General features: G+C 38.6%; 1 protein-coding gene across 1 annotated transcript in view; it reads left to right on the top strand.

The window, feature by feature from the left end:
- The window catches only part of SPMAP2L (sperm microtubule associated protein 2 like), a gene marked incomplete at its 5' end in the record, with an annotated part of 35,904 nt that extends 17,706 nt beyond the window's left edge, over positions 1–18,198 (top strand). The window contains 7 exons of the mRNA XM_084233007.1: positions 787–852; positions 2,516–2,644; positions 7,165–7,302; positions 8,785–8,899; positions 13,440–13,571; positions 16,456–16,631; positions 17,895–18,198. Of these exons, the coding sequence (XP_084089133.1) occupies positions 787–852; positions 2,516–2,644; positions 7,165–7,302; positions 8,785–8,899; positions 13,440–13,571; positions 16,456–16,631; positions 17,895–18,009 (871 nt within the window). The 3' untranslated portion in view covers positions 18,010–18,198. The remainder of the gene's footprint in view (positions 1–786; positions 853–2,515; positions 2,645–7,164; positions 7,303–8,784; positions 8,900–13,439; positions 13,572–16,455; positions 16,632–17,894) is intronic.
- Positions 18,199–22,587: the final 4,389 nt, after the last annotated feature.

The raw sequence follows: 22,587 nt of genomic DNA, 5'->3' as shown, positions 1-22,587 counted from the left end.
CACAGTTATTAATATTGTTGCCTGCTTTGTATGCATGGAATCCTTAAAGTTTCAGGACTGTACAGCACAGGTAAGGCTATGAGAGGCAAGTAAGTCATCAATAAAGGTTGAGGGGCAATGCAAGTGATTTAAACACAATGTAACATGGAAATAAATAATCTGATTGAAGAATTTTAGCTTGATCTTCAGGTGGTTCAGTTTTGTAAATGTGCAATATTGGGAGTTCCTATTAATCCTCTTTCTGAAAAGGGCTCATGATGCATCAGCCACCATTTAGGAAGGTTATGTCTGGGTTTTCACATGCTGTGTCAGGCTGAATCCTACCTGACACCAAGGCCAGGGCTTATTCTAACATTAATAGTACTCTATTGAAGAACTCCTGTAAGTGTTAGGCAGAACAGTATGTCTAAAATTTTTTTGTAAAATGTCTTCAGAATCCAGTGCTATCAAGACTTTGGTAAATGGAGGATTTTTTTCCATTAACTAATGTGTGTTTTACCCTGGGTATTCTGGAGAGAATGTGCTCTGGTTTGTTTTTTTAATTTGTTTTTGTTTTTGCATATCCATTGTCTTTGTTTTGTTATATAATATTAATGATTCTAGGAGTGAAAACTTGGGGCTCACAATATATATGAATACTTTGAGCTTTTTGGCACTCTTTAAATCACATCAAATAAGGCATTGCTTTTATTCACCCCTCAGATGGGAAATGTTTGAGTAAGAGTCATCTACTGTAATCACATTTATTTAGCATTCTTTTTGAATTAATCAGTTGGTATTTGTTAGGTTTTTTTCTAGGAAGAGAATTCAAGATCTTTCTAGGCCTAAAAAAGATTGGGGAGTCCCAGAGAGGTAAGGCAATATTTTATTGTCTTATTTGTGATGATTGTGTTCCTTACATTAAATAGGTAAGTATCACTCTTATCTGCCTATTAACCCAACATAAGATGTATCTAGTTTTTTGCTTGATGGATCCACTGAGTCAATTTTATCACCTCACACATGGAGGCTGACTCTAGGTCAGTGGTTCTTAAATTTGTCTACACATTGGAATCACCTGGGGCCTGTTTGCACTCACCAGCTTACAGGCACCAAAACTGGAATTTGTGTCAATATCTGTTGCCCACAAAGTCCATTGCTTACATAATATGATACTGACATTTCAGAAAGCTCAGTGAGTTTGATGGAATAGAGAACTAAAGTCAGGAAGATTGATTTAGAGCTATTACAATGATGCAGGAGAGAAACACTCAAGGTTTCTTTTAAGGCAGAGACCTTTAGAGCTAAAAGAACAGTTTGAGTAAAGATAGTAAAGACTTAGTGATCAATGAAATAAAAAAATCTGGAGGAGAGGAGTCAAGTAGGATTTTTTGGTGTTTGTTTTTTGAAATAAGGTGGGAAATGCTTCTAGGACTGTGAAAGGAAATATTAGCAGGGTAGGCTTGGGCGGATACTGCATTTGTCATGTGGCATGCTTGTGAGACCTAGTATTTGGAAATACAGATTTAGAATTTCAGAAAATACTTGAGAATACTTGGAGATACTGTTTTGAAATTATCCGTATTTCTAACAGGTTCATTTTTTGGGTCACCATGTATGATACAGTAGTACAGAAGTCTTATTTTAATTTCTACAAGTTGTTCATCCATTACCGATGCCTGGAAATTGTAAAATTCTGTGATTGAGTTCTTGAAGTAAAGTAAAATCAGCCTGTCAAAAGCCTTTTTTTTTTTTTTTTTAAAGATTTATTTATTTGGGCCACCCCTGGTGGTGCAGGCGATTGAAAGCAGCGCTGTGAAGCTGTCCGTAGCCTCTGCTGAACCGGTTCCATCCCGGCCCTCCGGCGAGGGTCCCACAAATGGGGGTGGTGGTGAGAGGATTCACCCGAGACAGAGTGTGGAACAGAACAGGCAGGCTGACTGAAACACACTGCTGAGGGGAGCAGCTGGCAAGTCAGGAGAGGTCTACTTTGCCATGTGGGTTTCTCTCTGGCCAGCCGGGGATTGGGGATTGGATTTAGTGCTGCAGTGGCTGTGGATTGCTTCATAGTGTGATGCTTAACCCCTTGCGCCACCAGGGACGCCAAAAAGCCATTTTTTAAATGTCCATGAGCAGTGAATTTCTGACCATTTAATTTTTCTGGTTTTTAACAGAAAACACTTTTTTTCCTCAGTGCTGCTAATAATTCATTGTTTCTGTTAGGGCCTTAAGTGAGATAATAATTTTTTAAAAGAACATGCTCTGTGTTTGTCATCACTGAACTATTAATATGTAAAGATTCTGCTACACTATATCTAATGAAACATCATCTTATTTGTCATGTTCTGCATTCTAATGTAATACCATATTGTTGATGGTAAAATAATGAGTATTTTGTTATACTTTAAGTTATTATTTGTTGTACTGTTTTAATTATTTGTAAAACATTTACAAATGTTTTACATTTGTTTTTTGTTTGTTTGTTTTGTTTCTTTTCCTCTCCACCAAACAACCTGTGCCTCTCATCTGCCACCAGAAAATTGTTTTGGGGTAATCAAGATCCTATTGTCCCTGTTTCCCGGAGTGCTTTGAGGGCTCAGCTAACCAAAAGACTTGACAACCTTGCCCAACCCAAGGAAGTCTCCTACCGATATGTACCCAACAGGTTAGTGTTTGTAGTTATCAGGTTTCTTAATCAGGAGTCTCTCAGGAAAAGCGCAGGTGGTGATACTCACTGCTATACTAATGAGGAGGACGCTTTAAGGAAAATGAATACAGAACACATCCTTTTAGTCCAAAACTTTCCCATCTGTTGTCTAATTTATGCAGGTAGCTGTTTCCAATCTGATACATTTGTCCATCTTTTCTAGATCAGGTTTTAATGTCTAACTCTTGCAGGCTGGCATTTTATCTTGTAATGTGTTGACTGGCCAGGATTTTTCTTTTTTTAAAAAAGTGAGGGTAGGGCCTCCTGTGGTGGCACAGTGGTTGAGCGCTGGGCTGAGAAGCTGCCCACAGCCTCTACAGCGCCAGTTCGTTTCCCCGGCCACCAGCGAGGGTCCCACATGGCACGCAGACTTCTCCTGCTGCCCGCTGCTCCCCTCAGCAGTGTACTTCGTCAGTCTGCCTGTTCAGCTCTCCCTGCTCTGGCTCTGGTGAATTCTCTCACCCTCCCGCACTTCTGACTGTACCCAGTGCTTGTATAAATAAATAAATCTTTAAAAAGAAAAAAAAGGTGTGGGTATTCAAGACTTCGTCTATAGTAATGAAAACATCCCTTTAGGTAGCTTTCAGGAATTCTACAGAACAAACCATTACTTTTTCAAGTTAAGTCCTTTGGTTTTAGCATGGAAAAAATTTTAGAAATTAAAGAGATAAAGAACCATCTGTTTAGACTCTTTCAGAAGACTAGTCACTCCCTTCTCCTCTTAGTTCTCCCTGTCTTGCCATTGGAAAATTCCTTAATGATGCCTGAAAGATTCTATAATTAATACTTTAATAGTATACAAATATGTATGTAGATAATATATAATTGACTCAAGTTTGGAGAACACACCTCTAAAAAGCTAAAATCAGGGATTTTACCAGACAGAAACCACAGAGAACAACATATACACACTAAAGATTCCCTTTGTTTAAAAACAAAAGATATATATGTGTACACACACACATATTTTTCCTGGTATAATCATAGGAAGTCATTATAGTTAATTTAAAAAGAGAAACTAGGAATATGGAAGAGTTGGTTTTTATTTTTCTCCCTTTCAGTGTCCCAAGGAAATACAGTCTCTCCTTTTCTGAATTCTAAGAGAATAGACTTCTTACATGTCACTTTATTCTGTCTTGTGTGAATTACCAATAATAGATGACAAACTCCTTAAAAGCAATCATTACATATTGTTTGTTTTAGCTCCTGCAACAACTATCACAATGTATTTTCAAAATTAAATTTAATGGCAGCCTGGTCACCAAACATGCCAGTCTCCTTCATGTATTTTCTAGAAAGAAGATGAAATGAATAATGTACAACTGGGATTCTTTTGTTCAGACAAATAAAGTAATTTAGGAATTCAAAAAGTTGTCAAATTCAGATTTTTGAATAAAATTTTAAAAACAAATATATTGTTATAGAGCAACCCCAATATTAAACGGGTTCCTGACTGTGGGTCCTCACCCGCGCGCTTTAAAGGGACTTATGAATACTCTACTACAGACACACACAAAAAGGTTAATAAAAAGTTTATTTTCAAGAGGAAAGGAAATAAGGAAAATGTACAACTCAGGGAGAAAATAGGGAAATAAAGTCTTTAATGCGTCCTACCCGATCCGACGACCTGGAAACCCAAAGTCACTCTCAGAGCTGGCCGGAAGCTGCGAGCTGGTGGAGAGCCAAAATGGGGTCCCCCAAAGCCCACGTGTCTGCCTTTTATATCCACCTGGCTGCTTAACCTCACCCTCAGGTCCCAGCCACCTTCCCTTTGGTGGTGATGGGATTTGGAGTTCCCAGTGTCTTTGGCTTTGGCCTGGAGTGGGGGTGGAGTCCACAAAGCCTATATGGAATTTGCTTTGGGACATCCTTTTCCCCCTAACAATATGAATGTTTGTAACCTATAAATATCACTCTGAAAAGTGTATCCATTTTAATTAATAACAGGTTAAAAAAGTTTTGTTTCAAACATGAAGTTGGTGGTTTTGGAGCACATTGCACTGGGAACCCAAGAAATGTGAATAAGGAGAGAGGGCAGCACCAAAAGAATGGAAGTAAAGTCCATACAAGAGAACAGACTCACCCATGGGAGGCATTTAGGCCAGAAAAAGAAAGGAGCTAAGGATGGGACACTGGGGCACATGGACAAAAAAGAAGTTACAAGGGATGTTGAGGGTTAGGTGAGGAAGAGAGGAGGGAAGTTCTAAAATCCCCTTGAAATTCATCCATGGTATGTGTCCAGCATATTTTCATACTGCCAGATTTTTAAAATTATCCTGAATCCTCTGCTGTATAACAATGATATTTTTTAAAAAAGACAAAAGTCTCCTGTAGGTCTATAACTCAGAAAAAACAATTATTTACATTTTGTCATATTTTCTTCTAATCACTTTTCTGTGTCTATGTACATATTTTTATATGTAACCTACTTAACTTTTCTGTGATAATAAACATATAATTTGCATAGTACATTTTTATGTATTACAAATTCTAAACTTTTTAAAAGAAAGATCATTTATTGAGTAGGTAGTTCTGTTATTAGACACTGTTGTGAATGAACTTATTTGTATATGAAAATTGTCATGAATTTTTAATTATTCCCATGGGTTTGATAACCAGAGGTAATTACTGCATCTAAATGTAAGAAGGTTGTTAAGGCTTTGGACCTACCCTGCCAGTTGCTTTTATGCATGTTTAATGACCAGGCTTTCTTCTGGGTTGGCTTTTTGAGGGAAGACTGTGGAGGGCTGGGCAGGCAGTGAGGGAAATTAAGGGAACAGAAAAGGTGAAGACACTATTTGTTATCTGAAATTTAGTTTCCAAAGTAATTGAAGCAGCCATTTCTATCTCTTTCAATATGCAACTTTAGTCAAAAGTCAGCAAACTTTTGCTAGAAAGAGCCAGATAGATACACTTATTTAATCTTTGTAACTGCCTTAAAATATATTATTTTCTACATATTTTCTGGGGCACTTATATACGCCTCTGTGTTGGCAGCAAAAGGCATAAGTAATATGGTCAGCACATATATTCATGACTTTTGAGGTTTGCCACACACGAGAGAATGTTGAATAAATGAGTTCTATTACTTGTGTCCTCCCATTTTCCTTTTTTGTATCTTTCACCTACTTCTTGGGCTTCTTCCACTTCCTTGCTCTTCAAGTGCATTTTGCCTTGTGCTCCTCAATCACTTCTTGCTCCCATCCTTATGGTCCTCCTTACTGGGGCTAATCTCTCTGAAGTGCCCCATTATTCAAAGTCACCTCTTCCTCCTATATCTCTAGTTCCTAAACCAAACCACCATTTCCTGCAAAAAGCTAATCCCCAGTAAGTGCTGGTGGGTCCCTGCCTGCTTGAACTTGCCTGGGTGGGTGCGTGGGTGGGCTGGCTGTCAGATAGTGGAGCTTGGACTGGGAGGTCTCGAGTGCCCTAAAGCACATGTATGGTGGGTGGCATGGACAAGCATCAAGGCCAGGTGGTTGTAAACAAAGGAGAAACAGCTTAAATGCAAACCAATACTTAGATTAGCAACCAGCAGCCAGTGCCTGGGCAGATGAACACAGATCCACATCCGTGAACATGCTTAAGGAGCAGAGGTCTTTTGGGAAATAATAAAAGCAGAAGTGGGACAGTAATTCGAGTTAACTCCAGTTCTGAAGTAGTCAACCTCACTTTATTTTTCACTGATGATGTGTTCTGATTAAGGAAGGGTGGAGGGACAGGAGTGATAAGAACAGTATTATTTATTCTACATAAAATCTCAGTTAACAAAAACCAGTATTAAATAACCTACATATCGTGATCAAGCAGAATTTATTCCTTAACACAGAGTATGGATGGAATTCATCCTATTAACTAAAAGCATAGTAAAACTATTTAAAATTATTATATAGTGCCAGAGAAAGTCCTGTTTTTTTTTTTAAAGATTTATTTATTTATACAAGAACTGGGGTACAGACCAGATGCGCAGGAAGGTGAGAGGATTCACCAGAGACAGAGTGGGGAGCAGAACAGGCAGACTGACGAAATACACTACTGAGGGGAGCAGCGGGCAAGACAGAAGAGATCTGCCATGCCATGTGGGACCCTCGCCGGCTAGGCCATCAGGGATTGAACTCACAGGCTGCGGACAGCTTCACAGCGCTGTGCTCAACCGCCTTTGCCACCAGGGGAGGCCCGAAAGTACTCAGTTTCAAAAAGCAACACATTTCTCTTTTCATCAACTTATTTTCTGTTCTATTTAGAAGATGCAATGTAATTATTATAGAAAATTATCTATTTTGAAATAGGATATTAGAAGCCTCTTAAAAACTTGATGGCTGTTAACATTTCTGATTTCTTCCCATGTGGAAAATAGCTGAGCAATAAAGGGCTAACCATTCTACCTGCTCCCTCTGCCTGGGGACTCAATGCTGGAAATTACTAAGATCATTTGAATTTATGCTTATTTCATTCCTCTTACTTTCTACAACTTTCAGGGCTGAATATTACTATGGCTGTGGTAGAGAATCTGTCATCTGGGAGATCCCTTCTCCAGCACTGCTCAGTCGACCTTCTAAAAGGATCCAGGAACTGGCACAGCCCAACAGATTCAAGATAAACTATAAAATAAATAGGTAGAGTTCCTTGACAATCTCCATGAGTCCTAATTTAATTTGATTAAGTATTACATCATTCTTACTTTAGTGTGTACAGTTTCACAAACTAAAAAGTTAACTTGCAGTTGAAGAATCAAAGTAAAAAATCAAATATTGACAGCACTTATAATCAAAAGCATATCATCAGTATATTTGATTTTGGGCAAAGCTAAAATTCACCGTAAACTTACCATTCTTAGATAATTAAAAGGAAATGTGAGAATGTAGCATTGCAGGTTTTTGAAATCTGTGGAATTTGTGTTTTCTTATGCCTTTGCGGGTTTTTTTCCCAAATGCTCCTCCTTTTGCTTAGAATGCTGAATTACTTCTTATCTTTAAAAGACAGCTTAAGTGATACCTTTTACATGGGAGCTAATGTAATGTGGTTGTTGGGAAAATTATAGGTTGTATTAATGAACTATATTCAGTGTACAATTACAAGGAGGTGATCACTACTTTAGTCAGGACCCATTAGGAGTGTGTGTGTATAAAATATACATTATATATATATAATAAATCTGAGACTATTTAGAAGGATATGAATGACATGTTAAGGTTTTGTAAATTGTTATATGAAAAACAATGAAAAGAAGTGACATATTAGCTTAGAGAAGAGACCAAAAAGCAGTGACAGCTGCTTTCAAATGTTTAAAGGGTCAACATCTGAAAGAGGAAGAGGAGGTGGAAAGTAAATTACTTTATCTTCATCTTAGAACTCGAAGAATTTACAGAGCAGCAGATGTCAACTAGGTGTAGGGAAGTCTTTCTGACCAGCTATCCAGTAAGGGAAAGGCTTATCTGGACAGTCAACTATTATCTCCAGCCCACCCCCTGAAGGTGTTCAAGCACAAGCTGGAGGGGTGACTGTACATATTCGGTCTATGTGTTTGATAGGTTTCTGAGAATGAAATAGGTGGGGAGTGGTCTCTGAAAAATGGCCAAGTTGCTGGCAACTAAGACCAGCATGTTCTCCAACTGCATTATAGGAGAGACTGGCTATCACAGAAGGCTCCTTAGTAGTAGAATTTTTTTCACAGGGATTTACTATGAGAATTTGGTAGGAAGTGAAATGTTTTTAAAACTGCAGGTCTCAACCCATCACTGAGTCATGAAATCAAACTAGTTTTTAAAAATAAAATTCAAGAAATCAGAATGCTTTGCTTAGGCAAAGCATTGTTTCAGATACAAACATACACAGATTTACATACTCAATCACAATATAAAATGTATTTCTGACTATGGATCATGATTTAAAAAATTAAGAAACATTATTCTGGTAAACAAAACAACATGATGGGAAAGGAAGTTCCTAAGAGAGAAATTATCTACCTACATACCTGCCTACCTTCTATATATGTAATTATATAAATTGTGTTTATATATACATAATTGATTGGAGATTGTTTATAGAATGAAAAATACAGTTATTATAATGCTATTTTATGTTCCATTTGCTTGTAGGTCCTTGAGTAATTGCTTACCAAAAAGTTCTTTACAAATAGCTGATCCTTCTCCCCGGATATTACGACTCTCATTAGCTAAAGAGATAGATCCAAACTATGTGCCTCCAAAAAATGTAAGTGGGTCCATATGAGAGAAACAGTTTCTGATTGACTTTGTAACATGTAACTTGTTTGTAACTCCCCTGATAACTACCTGTGTGTTTTTCTTCTCTTCTTATTTATTTTCCCTTCTCATCAAATAAACTGTTCCATCTACCCTATGCCTAATGTATCAGTCAGGATTTGATCAGAGAAGCAGAACCAGTAGGAGTGACGTAGAATTAGATCTTAAGCAATTATGGAAGCTGAGGGAGCAGTTTATGGAAGGCTATTATGGCAGCCAGAACTTGTGTCTGATGACAGATTAAAGGCAATGAGAGATGGAAGGGGTAGGTCAGCAGTTCCCTGCAGATAATTTTTTAGGGGAAGCCATTACAGATTTTCCAGGCAAGGAGTTAACTTTCTCAGGCGGGGAGAAAAGATTGCTTTAATGATAAGGAAAGTTTACCTTCATTAGAATCTGCCCATATGTCCCCATTCTAATTTTCAAGGTTCCATTACTTCCCAACCATTGCCCTAACTTTAACATAGGAAATCATTTAACTTTGAATATCCAATCTGTGCTGTAACTCAAAGAATTTGACGTTAAGTTTGATTTTTTATAATTTTTAGCTCTGTCATCATACAAGATAGGATTTCTTTTAGGTTAAGTCTAGTAAATGCTTTTTATGCCCTTAACTACACTCTAAGATGGAAATAAAAGACTGAGCTGATCATTTCTTTCCTCCAGACACTTAAAATCTCCAATCAACCCAACTGTTCATTTTTATTGCCCTAAAGTGTTCTCTGGCAGCAACTTGCTTTGTCACCCAGAATCTTACAAAATTAGATGTTATTCATTCTACAACATAATAATTTTATTTAAAAATATCTCATTAATAAAAACACTTCTCTGATAATAAATTCAAATTATTCCCCACATTTATTTATCATATGTGTTTTTGGTAAATTTATCTTATTCATGGCTTTATTTTTCTACTAGTTTTTGTACTTATACTGATTCATCAGTTATTTCCACATTAGCAATATTAATTCTTTGTTATGTACATTGCAAATATTTTCCCCAGCTTGTAATTTAAACATTTTGAGTCCTAATTTATATAAAATGCATAACTCTTAAGGGTAAACTTATTAAAGTTTAATAAGATGTTAGCAAATGTATATACCCATTTAATAATAATCACCCCAATCAAGATTCAAAACATTATTCCAAAAAATTTTCTTAACTCTTTCTGGTCAGTTCCCTCTCTACTCCCTTTTATAGAGTCAACTAATTTTAGGTCCGTATCGCCACAGATTACTATCTCAAGCCCTCCTCTGTGGTTGGCCCTGCTCTTGAAGTTCTGGCCCTACCTCCCCGCTGAGGGCCACTGCGTCTTTTCCCTTCACACCAAGCTTAGCACCTGCCTTGCTTTGTTCTCTCAATCATGAAGATACAGGAAGAACTACTTTTTTTGTTCGTCATATGTTCTCTGGTTTATGCTTGCCTTTTACTGTTCTCCAGTGCCTTTGAAGAGTTGGTGTTGGTTGCGTTATTAATAGTTTGTTCAGTATCCATAACTGTCCTCAACAAGAGGATTAGTTCAATACAAGCTGTTCTGCTATCCCTGGGAGCAGAACGCCCTAACTTGCCTTTTAATTTTGTTCTTGCTACTTTGGAATCATTTGAGGTGTTAAAACTTTAGCATTTCAAATGTTAGTAAAATCTACTAAACTTTTTCCTTTGAATTTTTTCCCATTGCTTTATGTTTGGAAAATCCTTTCCCAAGAAGAAATTAGAAATGACCTCCAGTGTGTCCTTGTACTGGCTGGTGGTGCCCATGTCTTCCCAACTTCATAGTTAGTGACATCACCTTGGTAGTTTGAAACTGGCCATGGTGGGAATTTTTATGCCACTGAAACAGATAAGCACTACAAATAGCTCCTTTTTTTCTCTATGAAGAGCTAGTTATTCAACATTTACCAGCATAGCACTGGCAACTCTATCTTCTTGTAGTATTTTTATGATTCCTTTTTTATTTTTAAAGTAGTTAATTCCTCACTCCATTTGAAGAATGCTTTTATATAAAATATGGACTAAAAATCTTCCTTTCCATTGCCAAAGATTCCCTGGTGTTCTAGAGGCTAGGGTTCAGAGTTCTCTCTCCATTGCCCCATCCCTTTTTTGTTCACTGCCATCCTTATTACATACCACCATGTTATTTACAATAGGACAACATTTTCCAAAACTGGTCCACATTCCCCAGGCCCCCCACAAATAATCTGCAAGTTCAAAATCCTGTATGAATAAAAGTTTCATTCAATGTGCATAATAAACCAATAAATTTTTAGGCATGAATTTTTAGAGTATGAAAAGGTCATCGGCATAGTTTCAGGTTGTACATTACAACTAACATTAAAGAAACTACCATTTGTTAAATTTTATTGTAGTATCAAAAAAGAATATCTGTAATTGTTGTAAAGATATTAAAATATGCTTATCTTTTTGTACTACGTATCTCTGTGAGACTGGATTTTCTTCATATACCTCAACAAAAACAATAATATTCTATTAAGCCAGATAGTAAAGAGATTTTGAAAATGTAAAATCAATCTTCTCACAATTTTTTCTTGTTATGGGAAATGTAGTTATGTATCATGAGTTATTTACATTAATAATCATGAATTTGTTATTGTTTTTAGATGAAATAATACATTTTTTAAAATTCGTCAGTATTAGGAATTCTCAGTCACTTTTCAGAGTGTAAAGAGGTGCTAGACCAAAAAACTGAGCAGAGCTGTCTTAGATCATGTTTCTGAATCCTCTCTCTAGCTACATTGACTTATTCTTGTGCAATTATCATATTACTTAAATTATTATAACATTAAAAATGCTTTAGAATGGGGTAGACTATATACATACTTCTTTCATATTTTGGGGGCATATTTCTTATTGTCCTTTCCAGTTTCCTGTGTCCCTACTTCAATCTTGCTCACACATGCTGAAAAGGTTAATTTCCAGCTCTATCATGCCTCTTCTCTGGCAAAAATACTTGACAGTCTTTTGCTGGATAGGCTGACCGCCTCTCACACCGAACCTAGTTTCAAATGCATTTACATATCCGATGTCCCTGCACACCAGAGACAGTCTGCTCCCTGCTTTGTTGATTCCACGTTCAGACTTTTCCCCGTCTTCCTTCCTACATCCTCCCTATTTTTCCTTGTCCCTCTGCTTGTCAGAAATCTGATTCTTCCTTCAAGGCCAATCTAATGTCTCATAAAGGGGATAAAGAAAATCCTTCTTGTACTTTTCCACTCTTCTTCCAATCTCTCAATACTTTATTCTCTTTTATAGTTATCAAATAACCTTAATTACTTACCCATAGGTCTGTTTCTTCTAGCTGACAGTTTCTTTGAAGAAAAGGACTGTTTCCTTATTTTTTTGTTGTGTTTTCATAATATAAATGCTTAAGTGTTATTTGTCTAATGAATTAACAAATACTTGTTTATTTCCCTTTCAACTGTAAGCCTTACTTGAAAGCAATGGTTGTCATGTATTTCTTTAATTTTCCTCAACACCTAGCAAGAGACAAAGCTTCATTCACCAAAATGGTTAAAATGTTTAATTAGTACTTCATGGTGTTATAGAGAGACATATGACCTTTGGTTGGAATTCCAGCCATCTACTGCTTGCTAATTATGTAAATTTAAACAAATGATTGAATTTCCCAGTACCTTGGTTTCTCCATTAGTGAAATAGAAATAAAAAGGATACCCCAGATGAGGAATAAATTAATTAATGTATGTAAAACACTGTCAGTGTTAGTATCATCATTTGTTTTAAATAATACGGAAGGGGATTTGGACTATACCTTGTCTATTATTTTTCCACCCACAGTTAAAACCCTATTTTATTTGCAATTTTCAATTATATTTCCCCTCAACCTATTGTAAGTTTTGAGTTTGGATACAGTAATTTAAATAGAAGACCATGCAATCTGAACACATCCCCACAATTAAGATAGTGTGAACTACCTTGGGGAATTAGGACCCATTGTCTATGGACATAAATGGTTCTGTCTCTCGTTTTCTTGGTTTGTTTTTCTTATCTCTTCCAGTTAGATGAGAGTCATTTCAGTTCACTTTTAGCACAGTGATTTATGATAATGTAAGTTCCAGTTTCCAAAGAGAAAAATAGTTAAGATCAAAGCAGCCTCTCCCTCCCTTCCCGTGTTCACAAGTGGTAGGGCTAAGCCAGCCTTCACTCTCGGCTGAGTTTATTGCTCCATAAATCTGCATCACCATTTATCTCTTGGCCAATGTGTGACATTGCCATTTCCTCCTCATCTTTGGTTTAATAGTTATGAAAAACTGGGTAGAAGTCCATACAAGCTAGTTTGAAAAGGGTGGAAATTGATCCTTTCAACTATAATCATGGGTTGCTCCATGATCCTCATCCTTTCTGTTGAGTTTGCTGAGGAGTCTGGTTCAAAGTCAGACCATACTTTGTGACTTTGATTTAAACACAGCTTGTTATTTGATATTTATAGGTACTATTTTTGTTTTCTCCCTTAGATTGACACCAAGATATCATTTTCTACCCTAAATGCTATTGCAACTCCAAGAACTGTAGACCTTGCCCATCCGAGGATCAAGATAGAGGGTCTGTGCTATGAAAGAGGAAAAAGTGAAAGGCCCATCCGACCTGTAAGCCAGCACTGCCCTGCACTCCTTCAGTTCACTTTCTGGTTGTTCCTCAGTGGTTGTTTTGCCTCTTTGGGGCATAAGTCAAAGTCATTGGAAAAGAGAACCTTGAAAGAGTGGTCTGTGGCTGGAAGAAAGACCTAACTCCAATTTTTTGCAGAGGGATGGGAGTAGAGAGTGAAGAGCATGGGCTTTGGAATCATTGAAAAACTGGATTCAAATTCCAGCCTCCCAACTACTAGCTCTATGAAGCTGTGACAACTTTTCTGAGCCTTATTAATTCAACAGGCATTAGAATGCCTACTGTGTGCCATCCACCATGCCCAGTGAACTAATGAGAGGGCTCCATGCTAGTGAAAGGTGACAAAATATAAGTAAACAGATAAGATAATGTCAGGTAATGATAAGTGCTACGAGGAAAATAACATAGAAAATGAATGGCTATGCATAGGGATGTGGAATTAGCTGCTTTGCACATAGTAGTCAAGGAAGGCCTCTCTGAGGAAGGGATATTTGAGCTGAAACCTGAATGATGAGAGTCATCTGAGTGAAAAGCTGAGAAGTGAGGGTCTAATCGAGAGGAGATGAAGGCCTTAGTCCTAAAGTTGGGATGGCCTTGAAGTTGGGTGGAGCAAAATCAAGATAATACTTCCTATTGGAGAACTGTTGTGACTTATACTTACAGATAAGGCAGGGGCTGGCTCAACAGAGAGCCTGCCATGTTCACTCCCTAGATTGTAGTGGCAATGAGGTGCCCATTAACAGTTGAGTTTTCAGTATATATTTAATGATCATGTTGACTAGGAGGTTGGACCACTTTCACCCCACTCTGGGAACCTGAAAATTTGATATGGAATTCCATTCTTTGATATGGAATTCAAAGGATGAATTCAAAGGGAGAATAGTAGCTATATTTCATTCTTCCTACTTCACCAATAGAGCAGCATAATAGAAAGTCAACCTAGGATGTATGTGTTTCAGAGAAAAACCAAATGGAATTGATCCCTTAATCAGTCAGCATATATTTATTTAGTGCCATTATGTACCAAAGCCTAATCTAGCTTATGGAAAACAAGTGTTTCTTGTTTTAAATCCTTTTAATAGAGGCATGCTTTATTTATTTATTTGTTTTGTTTATACATGCACTGGGTACAGTCAGAAGCGCAGGAGGGTGAGAGGATTCACCGAGCCAGAGCGGGGAGCAGAGCAGGCAGAAGGACCGAAGTACACTGCTGAGGGGAGCAGCGGGTGGCAGGAGAGGTCTGGCGCCATGTGGGACGCTCCTCCTGTGGCCAGGGAGCAGCTGGGGATCGAACCGGCGTCGCAGAGGCCGCAGGCAGCTTCGCAACCCAGCGCTCAACTGCTGCACCACCGGAGAGGCCCAAGTGTTTCTTGTTTTAAAGCAGTTTGTATTCTAGGGCCTCCCCTGGTGGCGCAGTGGTTGAGTGTTGGGCTGCATCGGTTTGTTCCCCGGCCACTGGGAAAGGTCCCACAAAAAAAAAAAAAAAAAAAGCTGTTTGTATTCTAATGAGAAGAAGCAGACAATAGCATGTAAATGAAACAGATGAGCTAACTTGGCTATTGGTCGGTGCTTTATGAGGAAGATTGAATAAATACTGTAGGAGATGGTAGTTAGAAAGGCAGATTTGTAGACTAGTCCAACCCCTAAGGAAAAAAGTTTGGAAGTGTCTCAAAATACTGACAGTAGATCTACCATATGATCCAGCAATTATACTCCTAGATATTTACCCAAAACATGCAAAAACACTAATTTGAAGGAATATTTACACTCCTGTGTTCATTGCAACTATTTACAATAGCCAAGTTATAGAAAAAATCCGAGTGCCCAAGGAAAGAGGTGTAGATTAGCTAAATGTGGAATACTACTCAGCCATCACAAAGATGAACCCTTGCCATATGTGATGACATGGATGGAACTAGAGGGGATAATGCTAAGGGAAAGAAGTCAGAAGAAGAAAGACAAATACTAGATGGTTTCACTCATATATTTGGAATACAGAGAAACAAAACAAAAGGATTAGATAAAATCAAACCAATAACAAACCCTAGAAAAATGACTGTAGAATCAAAGCTGCAAGAGGAGGAGCGGTAAAACCACAATGGTGGAAAGGGGGCACAATGGACTATGGTAGAGGACTATGGGAGTCTTAATGGTGGGTGTGCTGTGAGGACAGGCATCTGAGGAGGTGGGATCCTGTGCCTCTGAATCACATACTGTGTTGTAAACCAATATCTCAAAAAAAAAAAAAAAAAAGAGGGAGATTTATCTTGAATGGTCAGGGAAGCACTTCTTCAAGATGTGATAGTTAAGTCTAGAGATCTGAGTGATGAAGAGGCAGCCATACCAAGATGCAGGAAAGAGTATTTCAAGCAGAGGAACCAGCAAATGCAAAGGTTCTGGAATGGAGAGAGCTGCGCCAGCGGGGCCTGGTGATGCTAGAACCATAGAGACCAAGGTGGGACGGGAAGAGGAGGAACATGAGATCAGGAGTGGGATAGTAACTGGGCCATGTAGAGACTTCCAGGTCACAGTAAGGAGCCTAAATGATATTTAAACAAATTAGGAAGCCATTTCAGAGTGGCATGATCTGACTTCAACTTAGAAAATGTTTATCTCATTGAATTATTCTGATGATTAAATGGGAATGATGCACGTAAATCACATAGAGCTCTCATTCTTTGCTTATTTGCTCCCTTGTTAAGTGCCACTGAAGGCTGGGCAGTACAGGGGTGAGAATGAAGGCAGGAAGACCAGCAAGGAGTGTTCTTACTACAAAAGTAGTAAGAAAAGAAATGGGAATGCAGTTATAAAGATAGAGAAATGTGAAATTTGGATATATTTTTGTGTCCTTTGTTTTTGCTTTAGATATCCCGTGCTGCCTTGCTAGCTAAACCTAGCCCTCGAACAGTAACTCTAGCTCAGGCCAAACCTCTTCATCAAGATTTTTTACCTGCCCGTGACCCCTGCTGGCAGGTATCTCCTGCTGCTCTGCATTCCAAAGTATCTCCCAGGGTTCAAGAACTTGCTAGTGGAAGTAGAAGGTATGCCAATTAAGGTTAAAATGGGGTGGGAAAGGTTGGGATTGCTAGGGAGAGGGGAAAGTTGACCTAACAAGGTCAGTTTAAAGAATTGTAGCAATACAAGAAATATTCAGAAAATCTCACTCACTTGTTATATGTCTTACTGCAAGTCTATGATCTTCTTACCATAATGACAAGGCTACATACAGTTAGAATTAGTAGACTAGCTTTTAATTGAAATATAGATCTTGGAGATAACTCCATAAGTTTGGACATGGGACTATATCTAACAGATGTTGTTAAGTGAAACAAGTTGCACACCAAAGCCCATAATATGGTGCAGTTGGTAAGAAAAAAATACATACCTGCCATGTATGTTCTTGCATATGCCTATAATATCTCAGAAGAGTGTACAAGAAGCTAATAACACGTTACTTTTGTTGGCCTAGAGAACAGGGATGGGAGGAAGAGTTGCTTTTCACTAAACAGGCTTTCGTAATTTTCAGTGTTTTGGTATCATATACATGTATGATCTGTTTCAAATACATAAGAAAATACACTCAACAGGGAAATTGCCTGTAATTCCTGTTTATTTATTTATTTATTTTTAGAAGACCTCTTAACTTGCCTGAATCCCAATTCATTGTGTTACCCTCAAGGGATAATACCTGTGCCTATTTTAAGCATCATCAGGGGACACTGAAAAAGGGTAGCAGTCTTGAACTCAGGGCACATGAACTATGTTACTTCTTATGTAATGAAATATTTTTTTTAATTTATAATGTGTTTTTTAATAAAATTAAGTTCAGCATCAAAGGAAAGAAAACTGATTCTTTGTTCATTAACTAATGGAAAAGGAAGAGTTAGATCAGGTGCTCAATCTGTATTCCAGTGGCAAAGTTATAATTTGGTGATAAAATGCCGACGGAGGAAAATTTTAAAAATTTGATTTCTTTAAGTCCACCAGAGGATTAACTGGCTTATTTTAATATTGCCAAATTATTGAGAAATTTCCAGAATTTACTTAGTGTGGAAAGAAGAATCTCTTTGGAATCTCATAGGTACAAAATCTGGATTTGACCACAGATCATTCTTTAAACTTCTCCAAGCCTTCATTTCCTTATCTGTATAGCAGAGATTGTGATGCCTATTTCCTAGGGTGCTAATGAAAATCAAAACTGGGCAATAGCACGGTGCCTGCCACACAGCAGATGCTTGAGAAATGTTAGTTTCCTTTCCTGTTCATCTTATTTCAAATTGATTTCCTTTTTTCTCCCATTTCAGGACTCCTGTGCATATTGTATATTATGATCCAGAAGTCTTTAAAGTCAAGCCAGCTGCTTTGAAAGCACAGTGTTCTCCAAGGATCCTCGAGTTGGCAGAACCTATTACTCGTTAATACAGACGGCTGTATCAATCAAGCTCTAATTATGTATCTAAAACACCAGTTAGATAGTTTAGTGACTTGCTCTGGTACAGTCAGTTTCCATCCCTGCCCCACAGCCTGCCCCCCGAAATATGTGTAACCTGCAGGAACACACTGTGGCCATCAAGTGCTGCTGTTACCTATAATCATGTCTTTAGCAGGTTGGGGGACTCCAGCTTGCCATAAAAGAGAAATGATAGTCTACCTTGTTTTCCTTACTATCCCCTGATAGTAATACCATTACATCTTGGCTCTCTCATTGCTATGATCGATTTGAAGAGACACCTCCTGATATTTGCCAGTGTTGCTTTTCTTTGCTCAGTGACATTTGTGTTTCCAGTAGCTGATCTCACCTCTTCTCCAATAAGGCCTGAGAACGGATGGTGTTCCTTGTGCTGCTTTGCCAGTCTTCCCTCGTTGCCAGGACATAACTGAATGAAACCCTTTTGGTTTGGAAAAGGAAATGTTTTTATAATCTATGGGTGAAACTTAGGGAGCAGGTCATCTTAGATGATCATGGCTCCACCAAGCTCTATACCTTCATTCATACTCAATGTCATTTATCAACAATGACAGAAAAAATCATGGTGTTTGGAATGCATAATTCCTTGTCAATTCATTAATATTTATTTTATTCTTTCCATGGATCAGTATTTTACCAATGAAATGAGCTTTTTTGACTTATCTAGATTACGTGAAAATGAACTTATTTGAAAGTCAGTTTTACAGATGAATGGGTTCAATCTCGAAAGGCTTTGTATTAAGGCGATAGCCAAATGTCATGTAGAGGCAATACCATGTAGTAGTTTTGACTTTGAGGTTTTCAATTAGGCAAACTTAGATTTATATCTTCCATGGATCAAATTTACCAGTTATGTGATTAGAAGAAATTTCCTAACTCCCTGTGCCTCAGTTTCTTTATGGGCTAGGTGGGCTTTTGCTGAACTCTTGTAAAAATTAAATGATAAAATTATGTAATGTGGTATGAGTTGGAAAAAAGTTGCTTAAAAATACACCTGCTTTAGCCTTTCATGGGAGGGATGACATGTTTCTTATATGACTCATATTAATGAATGTTTATTGCATGTCTTTGTTTTTCCAGGCACTGTGCTGGGCACTGAGATAACATGGTGAACAAGCAGATACGAGTTCTGCTCTTGTGAACTATTTAGTCAGTTGAGAGAAGATGGATGTAATTAAAACAATCAACAGTGTAAAATTACAGCAATAGCAAGTGCTATGAAGGAGACATGTATGGAACTGTGGGGTAACAGAATAGAGTACTTTGACTTCCTTGGCAAGGTAGAGAGAGGTTTCTTTAATGATAGGATAATTAGGCTGGAATCTAAAAATTGAGTAGGGTTGAACTAACCAAAGAGGGAACAGGAAGGCAATGTAGGTAGTGAGAACATATACTCGGTGGACATTGGTTGATTTGGGGACCAGCCTGCATCCATTCCTCCTCTTCTTCCTGGTGAGAACTCCAAATTTGGTTTGGGGTATTCTTTTCATTGTTTAAAGTTTTGTTGGGACTTTTATTCAAGGCATCCTAGCCAAGGGACAGGTATGGTATACCTGCCAAATCCACTACATTTTCCTCTGGACTTTGGATTTTAAGTAGAATCACTCAGGCAGTGGGTATAGTTGGAGCTGATATTTCCCAATAGAAGTGCCTTAATTAGACTTCATTTTGTTCTATTGCCTGGTCCCCAGAGCTGCCTTGGCCCCTATCCTGGCTTTTCACCTATTTCTTTCATTCAGGAGCTGCCACAGTCTTCCAGCAAATCCTTGGTGTAGTTTGCATGGTGCACAAGAAGTCAGCATGATGGGAGCTATGCAGGGCTCTGGAGGCCACAGTAAGATTTTAGTCTTTATACTAAAACCAATGGGAGTTGTTGATATAATTTAAGCATCATTTAAGATGCTATAATTGGGGCTACCTTTTGAAAAATTTAGTAAGTTGAAGAGGGAGAAGTAGAGGTTGGCAGATAAAGTTAGGAGGCTATTTAGCAGATCAAAGGAAAGATGAAAATAGTTTGGTGGTGCCATGCTGGAGAGGGAAAGAAGCGGTAGACTTGACAAATAACCAAGGAAGTGAATTTTTTGGTGATGGTATGAATTGGGGTAGGAGAAAAGGAAGCATTAGGGCAATTCCTGGATTTGTAGCTTATGAAACAAGACCTCTAGTGAGACTCTGATGATATGTGTGAATGTACATGCCTGTAACAATACATAGACTCTCTCAATCCCTGCAGCAACCAGAATGGGCAGTATCTGGTCAGTGGTCCTTATTGGGGTCCATTTTTTGCTTCCACTTTCAACTCAGGGTCAGCCAGAGAAAGTCAGATATCCTCCCTAAATATAAGTTATCCTGCTTCTAGCTAGCCCCTCAACAACTTCCCCCTGCCAACAGCCTCTAATCAGAGCATGCCTGAAGCTCTCCCTCTCTGCTCCACCATGAAGGTGTCCACTCCTCTGTCTTTGCATCTCTGCCAAATGCAAGCGATGACTTCCTTGCCACAGCAAGCTCTGGATAAACAGCCTGAGTGTATTCTCTCTGTTTCTACAATAGTAAGCCCTTCAGTGATTCAGAGAGCTGACAGAAGACCTGACGAGGAGAGTGAAGAAGCCTGTGTTTCAGAGCCTCTCATAGCCTCCTCCTTCCAGAGGGTTTGATTCCTCAGGACCTGTCTGAGGAGGCCCTGGCCTGTGGCCACGCTTGGCAACAGAGACATGGGCAGTAAAGAGAGGGAGCCTGAAGATACACGTTCTTTCATGGTCTGTGTTGATTTTTCCTTTCCATCAAGGAGGGGCTGGCAGATGGGAACACTTCCCTCCCATGCAGCATGCATCTACCTGCCTGGCTGTTCCCGCTGCCAAGGTGTGGTCTGCTTAGAACTTCCAGGATGTTGGGCATCCTGGGCTGGATTGCAAGGCAGGGTAGGCTCAGGGCTGGGGACAGGAAATGGTTGCTTTGGTGGGCAGGGGAACAGAACCAAAACAGGGGTCCTCAGTGTGATTGGGGAGCAAAGTTACCCAGGGAATCAAGGGACACAATGGTAGGGGCCGGCAGCTGCTCTGAGGAAAGTGCAGGCTGGCTATGGCTCAGGTGGTGGACATCAAAGGAGCATGATAACAGACTCCTGGTAACTCACCTCCCTTTGTGTGATGCTCTAAGTGGACAGGAATGCCCTGGGGCTAAGGCAATTTGAAAGCATCCTAGTCCTGGCATCTACATTTTTTGTGCAAACTTGCTGGGAGGAGCACAAGAAGAAACATCTAGATAATTTGGTCATCTCAGCATTTTCTAAGAAGTGTTCAGAAAAGTGGAAGACCACATCTGCCAAAGAGAAAGGAAAGTCTAAAGACACAGCAGAGGCCACTTTGCAGTCTGTTATAAAAGAGAACTGACAATTCACATCGCCCCAGAGGGGAAACCAATTCAAGGGCCCCCGTGCACCCAAGATCCGTCCTTTGGCTTTTTCTAGTTTTATTCTGGGTATTGTCCCCAGATGAGAGAACATCCTGGCTGATCCATTGGTGATGTTGCAAAGGAACTGGGAGATGTGAAGTAGCACTGCTGAGGATGACAAGCAGCCTTAGGAGGAGAAGGCCGCTCCGCTGTGGGAAAAGAACCACACAGCTGTCTGCCAAGTGAAATGTAAGCCTGATGCGGACAAAGTGGGAGTTGTCAAAGCTGAAAAATGCAGTAAAAAGAAGGAACAGGAGAAAGATGAAGAAGATGATGAATAAGTTGGTTCTAGCAGGGGTTCTCTCACATATAAAGTATTTAATGCCCCCTGTACACTTGTTTTAAAGAAAAAAACTGAAATGTAAGCCTTTGTAAGTTTTGTTTGTAAACCCTACACTTTTTTTGTACAGTTTTGAGTATATCTTTAGACAGCCCTGTCCTGTTGGTATTTTTAATAGCCACTAATCTTACCTGGTACAGTAGGGAAGGTTGTAAATTGACATGGAAATTTAAAACAGGTTCTTATTAGTACACAGCACAAGTTAGTTATAAATGGATGGGGTTTTTTTCCTGTTCAGTTGTCTCTAATACAGCTTATATGAAGTAATTGTTCTGTTAACCGAATCCTACTCTGTAATTGCAAAAGGAAAAGAAGGCAAAGTCTTCTTTTGCCTTAAGATTTGTGACAAGATTAGCGATGATGTGCAGCTTGTGCTTGGACATGGAAATAGATCTATGAAATAAAATAAAAATTGTACACACATTTCTTATAGTTGTAGAAAAAAATATAAGCTCTCGACTGACAAAGATGGGGGCTTAATTTAAATATAGGTAACAATGCTTATATTTATTGGATCCTCATTTTCTCCAAAGTCATTGTATGACTAATAAAAATAAATTGTCAGGTTTGGGAGGACTTGGGAGGGAATGATGAATTGGTGGAGCACAGGGGATTCTCTGGGCAATGAAATTATTCTACATGGTATTATAATTGTGTTATGGGTCATTATAAATTTGTCAAACCTCATAGAATGTACAATATAAAAAAGGACCCTTAGGGTAAACTATGGACTTTAGTT

This window comes from Talpa europaea (assembly GCF_964194135.1).
Source record: "Talpa europaea genome assembly, chromosome: 5".
NCBI classification, from domain to species: domain Eukaryota; kingdom Metazoa; phylum Chordata; class Mammalia; order Eulipotyphla; family Talpidae; genus Talpa; species Talpa europaea.
This window is presented reverse-complemented; position numbering and strand designations above follow the sequence as displayed.